Source organism: Erigeron canadensis, chromosome 4 (genome assembly GCF_010389155.1).
Source record: "Erigeron canadensis isolate Cc75 chromosome 4, C_canadensis_v1, whole genome shotgun sequence".
NCBI classification, from domain to species: domain Eukaryota; kingdom Viridiplantae; phylum Streptophyta; class Magnoliopsida; order Asterales; family Asteraceae; genus Erigeron; species Erigeron canadensis.
In genome coordinates this window covers 23,415,996-23,424,561 of record NC_057764.1, presented here as the reverse complement: position 1 = coordinate 23,424,561, position 8,566 = coordinate 23,415,996, and the positions used below count along the sequence as shown (strand labels likewise).

Sequence of the window (8,566 nt, the reverse complement as noted above, 5' to 3'; positions counted from 1 at the left end):
TTGGAAAAGATTTCATCAAGGACGTTAACATGTTATTATCTAAAAAAGCCAATAACGAAAATCTCAAGTGTTTGTAGGTCAGCCAACTGTTTGCGCTTTTTAATCAGCATAAAAAATTCTGTGTTCGGAGCTTTGGGCCAAGATAGGCTGTAACTATCTACTGGAAACCATCTGCATAAAGCTTGAACTATAGATAGAAAGGATTCAATTTCAAGTATATTATAAAAATCTGGTTTGTTAGAACCAGCCCAGTTTTAAGTCTAACATAACAGACACTAACAAGTTCTCATTATATCGATCTAACAGATTCATTCATATTGGTTGGTGGGAAAATTTAGACAAAAGATCGATGAGCAAAAATTCCCTTCAAGGTTTACTGTCAACAACTACTGTAAAATTCAAAATGTTGCACTATAGGCCTATAGCTCTCCATTTATTGCAATAGATTTTGAATGGAATATTATCAAGCACCCTCTACAATTTTAGATAGTAATAATGGTTCTACCTTTTTCTTAGCATCTGGCTTTCACGGATTTCATGTCATTATAAGTACTCTTTTCAAATTACACATACAGATTTCACGTCTTTGTTGTAGCTCATTTGTGGTTACATCTGCTGGAGTTCGTTCAACCAATAGTGATCATGCAACCTTCTCAAAAATCGTCTTCGGAGGCCCATCCTTTTTTCTCCAATGCTAGCCGCAATGCCTGGAAAGCGAAAGTCATAATCAATTAGTACATCAATCGAGGGGTCCAAAGGTTAACAACATTGTTGTTTTATCTCACATTGCTTATATGTTTCAACAATTGATATGGCAAAATGGGCATATTGGTAACATGTCAAATAACACCATCACTGGTCAATTAATTTAGGTTTCTTAGGAACGGCGGTGAGGCGTATTCTGGGCAGGGAGTACCATTCCCAAACCCGAAAAGTAAAACACTTTACCAAACCTGACCCTTATCCTTTGTGGGGGATTTTATACTCCAACTGGGACGTGGTTCACCTAAACGCAACCCAATCCGTGAACTCTACCAGACTTTAGGTATAAATAGTAGTAACTCTAAACTAAAATCTTGATCTTTTGAATGAAAAAAATGTTTTTATACTAATCAACTTATACATACTAATATCTAACGATGTACAGTTAAAATATTCGAGCATTTTAATAGTTAACAGATCACCAACATCATCTACAATCTTAATTTGAACAAAAATAAACACTTTTCAACAAAACTTGAGCAATTTACCATGCACTTAAGTCATATTTTAGGCAGCTTAAGAAATTTTAAAAGAAAGAAATGTTATTTACTAACAGTCTCATACTCTCATAGGTGAAACCTCATCATAAAAAATTTACAATTTGTTAAATACACTTTAGGCTTAAGCAGTGTTGACACTAATGACAGTTGCAATTTGCTAAGATGATGTTGAGGTGAATCATTGTCTAGATCGGATTTAATCTGAACCTTATACAAATTGGTCTTTACTAGCTACATGTATATATGTCATAAATGCCGTAACATTTATATGAAGTTATGAAACCCTGAACACATTTCTAACGCATACTACCATGAAGTTCTGAAAAGTCTTATTATGGTGAGCACTATACAATTGTTTTGTCATATAAGATTGTAAACATGATATCACAAAATGAAGGAATACCAAGTATATCTTGCATTCTAAAATGCTTGCAAAAGCAGTATAAGTACAGATCTAGCTGGTCTATGATTGTAAATTACAATGTCAAAAATCAACTACAGAATTAAATAGTCTTCGCAAAGTTATCATAATTGATAAACCGGTTAGCATCTCTTAATGGTGGGGACATAGGCAGGTCAGATGGGTTGGAAAACCAGTTCAATGCAAAACAGGTACCTTTCTTATTACGGGTCAAAGCAGGGGACATCAATGACATATGAATAACACTAAAAACCAAATACCAAAACAAAAAAGGTCTATAGATCCACGTGTATTACCTTGACTCTCTTTTTATTGGCATCAAAACCAAGCCCAATGCGAGATGCTGATCGATATTGCACAAGTGGTTTTTTCCCAGGAGGGAACCAGAACTCAACATCATCCACAAACTGAGCAAAATAAACCAACTAAATAACACATGATTCCTGTCCTTGTATTAGAAAGAAAAAACATGACTTTTGTAAACATTACCCCTAAAATTGGGCTTTCATACTCCACACGTATATAATCGTCTTTCTTTTCTACAATTCTTGGTGTGAAGTTGTCTGGTTTGGTTGCTTTTATCTGTGATAACATCAGAGAGGGACATTAAATTTGAACCAAAGAAAGAGCACAAAATACACATATTGATTTGAGATCTTGTGTGCTTTAACGCACTGTCAAGCATGTACTAATAAAAACTGATAACTAACCACTTCAAGAAGCTCCTCGACTGCTACTTCTTTACTCACAGGTTTCTTACTCCCACGACCTTCGTTTGGATTATAATTCCTTCAGAAAACGAAATTAAAGCCAAGCATCATTAGCTAGCTAATATTTAAACAAACAAGATCAAAATATCAACGTCAAACTTATTTTTGTGAGATGTACATTACTACGATCATTCTATATTAACATTATATGACCAGTCGTTTTCAGTGTATAGTAGTTTGCTCAAAACTCAAAGTAAGAGTAATTGAACATATGATATATTACCAAGGTGGTGCGTAGTGGACAATGTCACTTATATTCTCAGACGTTGAGACACATTTGTTTGTTGCAGGGCATAAAGCTAGAGCAGGAGGATTCTTCTGCACACCAAGGTAATCGGGTTTATTTCCACTGTATCAAACACACAGAATATTGAATTGATCATTAGACTCGTCAAATTTTAATTTCTTAGGTTTGATAACATTCCAAACAGGCTGTGTTAGCCAAAACTCAAAAGTTTCAAAATTGGCGATACTTCAAGTTCCCCAAACTAACATCATTTATAAGATAGCTATGAAAGTTGAAACAGCTAATTTTGCATAAGTTGAGTCAGTCACGGCAACAAGTAAAATGTCTAAATTGACATCAAGAATATCAAATATTTTTAAAAATGATTGGTATGCCTAAAATGCATGTCAAAAAATATGCCTAAACAAAAGGGTTGTGACAAGTATCAAAAACTAAAGGCGGGGTATTTAGAGAGGGAAAATGTATACCGTATGTGTTCCAAGTTAAAAGTAAAAGACTTGCATTATGTTATGACCAGTGTTGACAATGTAGGGCAAATATCACCTAATACCAAATACCATTGTCTGTTTTAGGTATAATTTTTTTCGCAGGATCTATCTTTACTACTTTATAAAGCAAAAGACTATTTTTATTTTTAGAAAGTTCTGCCTTTAAAATACCGAAAGTGCCCTTGGACATTTTATGTTTTTAATGATATAATTTACATTTCAACCCTTATTTTCTAAAATATTTTCACTATCACCTTTACATCAACCTACAATCCTAAACCATTTGACACCGCCACCACCACCAATAATACCATCACCAACAACACAAAACCGCCATCCCCGCTAACGCCGCCGCATTGCGCGGGTACCATGCTCGTTGCCTATAACTCGTATTAGTCCTATGTAATTCTTGTTTCATCAGTTCAAACCATCAAGCTTTTTTTTCTTTCGGTCTCTTCCGCGTCATTAAAACTTAAAAATATGTGTCATAATAGTCTATTTCTTTACCAAAACGACGCCTTTTTGGTAAAGGGGGAATTTTTCACAAGCACAACTACATTTCCCATCAATTGATCGATAATAAACAAATAAAATGCGACTAAAAACATCAGATACAATGCAATACCATATATATATATATATAGTATGTATTATGTAAGGTAATAAAGGGTTGATAGGCAAGTACCTGAAGTGAAAAATGGCACCTAAAACAGCTAACTCACTGCTCCTCAATATAACCTCCCTGCCACATAACCAAAAAACAAAACAACAATTTTGTTTGCCTACATTAACTAATTAATTAATTTATCTATTATAAGTGGTTGATATTAATCAACATTACCTTCGACTTACTACTGCTTGTTGTTTTTCTTTATCTTCATTAATATTTTTCTTGTTTATGATATAATTAGAAGATGATGATTTGAAGAAGGGGAGCTGAGAGGTATTGATGTTACTTATAGTTTTGATGTTGATGATGTCATTTCTTACTCTGATGGTGTTGTATATATTTGGCAATGACGTCATTGTAGACGACATTTTGTTAGTTTTCAGCGTGGTGTGTGTGAACAAGAGATGATGTAAGGTAAGGGAGTGGTAGAGTGGTGGTGATTGGTGGTGTTTTTTTTTTTTTTTTTAAAGTTAACTTTTATTCACACGGCCTATACCATCAAAAATTAGTGAGGCAAACTGTACAATGCTTTAAGCCAACATAAAATTATACCGGTTATCCCAATTAATTGTACAATGCTTCTTTCTATATCTATACCAAAGGTAACCTATCGATCTAATGTCTAGAAAAATCTTCTCCGTATTAATCGCGCCATTATTGAATCTCCTATCGTTTCGAGCTTTCCACAGACACCAACAAGATACGAAAACAATGCCTCTGATTACTTCCTCCTCTTTCTTTCCAAGTCTTTTATGTTGATACTAGTCGAACAAGTCTTTCACAGAGAAAAAGAAAATGGGAGGCACCTTGCACTACGTCCCGACCTTCTGCCAAATTTCCATAGCAACCATGCACGAGCAGAATAGATGTTCTGGGTTTCATCGAACTGATTACATAAACAGCACGTCCCCGATTCAAAAGCACAATTCCTCTTTTTAAGAGCCTCAAGTGTGGGTAAACGATCTATGGCCAGTCTCCACATGAAGATATTTCCTTTCTTCGGCACCTACTTAGACCAACTAAACACGAATCTGTCACTGTAGTCCTTATCTCTTCTCAGAAATTCCTTAACGGCTTTAACATTGAACCCGCTTTTGCTGTCCCCCGTCCATTCCCACGTGTCCCTATTTTCTTTTAGTCTATGACCGGTCAAGAGTCTATTCAATTTTCTTCTTTCTTCCACTTCAACTTCAAGCAAGCTTCGATGTTATCAGTATCAAGGGAGATAAAACTTCCAGCAGCAAAACAAAATTTATCTCTAATCAAACACTTTTTATTCCTATCTTTTTTGAATAGAATCGGGCATTCCTCCTTAAGAGGTGTATCACAAATCCAAGGATAATCTAATTTGGGAGCCATATCCATACTTTCCTCTAAACAGATTGCTAAGGCTAACGTTAGCCACTCTCACTTTCATGATGTGTTTAACAATGTTATGCCATACCCCCGTCCCATTTTTGTTAAAAGGAATAGCTATCCAACAACTCTTAGATTCATGGATAGCCTTGATAACTTGCCTCCATTAACCATCAGGTTCCAACTGATATCTCCAAAACCACTTAGACAAAAGAGCTTTGTTTGAATCTGCAAGTTTACACAGCCTAAGACCTCCTGAACTAGTAGGTGACGCCACCCTTTCCCATCCTACCCAATGTATTTTATTTGAGTCATCACTCCCTCCCCAAAGAAAGAGCCTAATAATTCCTTCCAAACCTTCATTAACTTTAACCGGGGCTTTAAACAAGGAAAAATAGTAGGTGGGTAGACTTTCCAGTACCGCTTTGATGAGTGTGACCCGTCCACCCAAGGACAGACAAGATGCCTTCCACCTCGACAGCCTCTTTTTGAAAATATCAAACAAGAAATCCCAATTCGCGATTCTGTTCATATTACTACCAATACGGATACCAAGATAAGTAAAGGGAATGGTACTTGGATTGCAACGAACAATTTCTGAAGCTCTTCTAACCTCCTCATCACTTACACCGATCCCAAACATTGTTGACTTACTCATGTTTATCTTCAGACCCAAGCAAATATGGAAGACCCGAAGCATTTTGGCCATCTGCTTCAAATTACTCATGGACCAATCTCCCAAAAATGTACAGTCGTCGGCGTAGAGAAGATGTGAAATACTAGGCCCTTGATTAGGTAGAGAAATTCCTTTAAACGACCCAAAGTTACTTGCCTTTCTCATCATCGCAGACAAAGCCTCCATGACAATGATAAACAAAAATGGTGAAATCGGGTCCCCCTATCTCATTCCTTTGGAGTACTGGAATTCAAAAGTAGGAGAGCCGTTAACCAGAATAGCCGACCTAGCACAAGCCAAAACTCCATGTATCCATTCACACCGTTTCTGAAGGAAGCCCATTTGCGACATAACAGATAACAGAAAATACCAGTTGACGTTATCATATGCTTTGTTAAAATCAACTTTAAAAATAAATGCCTTTCTGTTGCTTTTCCTAATCTAGAAAATAACTTCATTTAAAATAAGTGGCCCGTCCATGATTAGTCTATTTTCCAAAAATGTCGTTTGGTTGTTGCATATCATTGGGCCCAAAACTCTCCTGATTCTATTTGCAAGTATCTTAGATATGACTTTGCTAATGACTCCAATAAGCGTGATGGGCCGATAGTCATTTAACTGACCCGGGTCATTCACTTTGAGAATAAGCGTAACAAAAGCAGAGCCACATCCCCTACTAATCTCCCCTTTTTCAAGAAACGCTCGAAGGATCTGAGCAAAATCGTCTTCAAGCTTGTTCCATAATGTCTTAATAAATTTAAAAGTAAAACCGTCAGGGCCAGGCGCCTTATCTTCACCACACGAGAAGACGGCATGTTTAATCTCCTCATTCGTGAAGGGGCTAACCAAAACAGCAGCCTCTTGATCAGAATTCTTCTTCTCGAATTGACAATCCAAGGTCGGTCTTTCTTTCCAATCTTCACGAAACTTTTCTCTATAAAATTCGAATGCATGTTTTTTGACCAGTTTGGACTTTGTTACCCACTCGTTTCCAATCATTAGGCCAGGAATAGAGTTACTCTTTTTCCTATTATTAATTAGCCCGTGAAAAAAACGAGAGTTTTCATCTCCATCCAAGGCCCACTTACATCGCGATCTCTGTCTAAGGTCTTTTCTTTTACATTCATCCATCTCTGACAATTTTCTCTTGCATTCCGTCCTAATCCACGATTCTTCCACTGTCAACTCGGTGATTTCCAACTGCAAGTCAAGTTCCTCCAACTCCTTTTTACATAAGATGTATTCTTCCCCTTCTTTGCCTTCCAATTCGTCCCTCCACTTTTTAAGATGCTGTCTGACCCTCCTGAACTTTCTCATAAGCATGATATCAGGGGGCCCATGAAAAGAGAACGAGTCCAACGTTTCATTTACAATCTCCTCACAATCAGGTCGGTCCAACCATGAATTAAACAATCTGAAAGGTTTTGGTCCGAAATTAAGTTCTTTTATCGTAAGCATAATCGGATTGTGGTCTGAAAAATTTCTGGGCAGTGCTCTAAAAATCGCTTCCGGCCACATATTAATTACTTCTCTATTCACGAGGCATCTATCAATCTTACTAAGTTTGACACTGTTCTCGTCTGCTTTCAAGTAAGTGAAGTAGTGAACTTATTACCCTTCATATCGAATGTAGTCATGTAGACATTAAAACATAATATAAATATTGATTTTATTTAAAATATTACTCGTACTAGCTAAATACTCACGTGATACAGCGGCGGTATACTGCGGAGGTGGGTGAAAGTGACAAGGGTTGGTGGTAGTAATTTCCATAGCAGCGTTAACAAAATTGCGGGTTACAAAAGAGAGACAGTGGTTGGAGTGTGCCTGATTTTAGGGAGGAGAGAGTATTATGGGAATAAAAAATTGTCTAAGGGCAAATAAGGTATTTCAGAAATAATTAATTAGGGGAGATTTGTTTTATTAGGGAGTATGAATAGTGCAGATTAAGTTTGTAGCATACATTCCAATTGTAAGCCCCAATACTTCGATATTGTACTAGAGAAGTTAAAATGTAGCCAGATTTTACCTTTATCTAAGTAAAGAGTTTGTTTCCATTTAATACCTAAATGATATAAAAGACCCTCCAACATTTACATGGAATAAGGATCGAAGTCATAACATTTGTCTTCAGAATTCAAGTTATTGTACGTATGCCAAGTAGTAAGTATTAATTTTAAAAGATCATACTTAATGTAAAAGATACTAATTTAGTGAAAGTTTTGATACATAAAATGCATACAACTAAAAAAACTGATTTGTTAAAGAGCTAAGAATACATATTTATGAGCAGCATCTAGCTTCGATGCTTATGCTTTCACAACCTAAATATTTGACGTATACATTAATAAACTCTAAAGAACAAATATATGTTTTTCCCCCTTTTAATCACGTATAGCTTATTACCCGCGTAATACGTGGGATTTATATATAACTTTTTATATTAAAAAAAACTTTTAACATGTAAAAATGATTAATATCTAAATAAATATTTACAGATTTATGAACCACAATTATAATATCATGTTTATTGTTAAGTAAAAATGCTAACAAAAAAATTTTCAATCTTAAAACTAAAATATATACATGGAGGGAGCACATATATTCTAATAAGTGTAGTTCATCATGATCTCAATTAAAAAAGGGTAATGGGAGAACCTTTGCCCCGTTATCAAA

At 35.7% G+C, this 8,566-nt stretch overlaps 2 protein-coding genes across 2 annotated transcripts; both read right to left on the bottom strand.

Annotated features, from left to right (window-relative positions):
• Window positions 1–350: 350 nt before the first annotated feature.
• On the bottom strand, window positions 351–4,267 carry LOC122596441. Its single transcript, XM_043769018.1, has 7 exons — window positions 4,030–4,267; window positions 3,874–3,930; window positions 2,677–2,802; window positions 2,394–2,472; window positions 2,173–2,265; window positions 1,980–2,090; window positions 351–707 (listed from the first exon to the last, which is right to left on the bottom strand). Exons 1-7 carry the CDS (start codon window positions 4,224–4,226, stop codon window positions 654–656), a joined length of 717 nt encoding a protein of 238 aa, XP_043624953.1. The 5' UTR covers window positions 4,227–4,267; the 3' UTR covers window positions 351–653.
• A 1,113-nt stretch (window positions 4,268–5,380) lies between these two features.
• Window positions 5,381–6,076, bottom strand: LOC122597190. The gene has a single exon (XM_043769820.1). The coding sequence runs from the start codon at window positions 6,074–6,076 to the stop codon at window positions 5,381–5,383; it is 696 nt and encodes a 231-aa protein (XP_043625755.1).
• Between the last annotated feature and the right edge of the window lie 2,490 nt (window positions 6,077–8,566).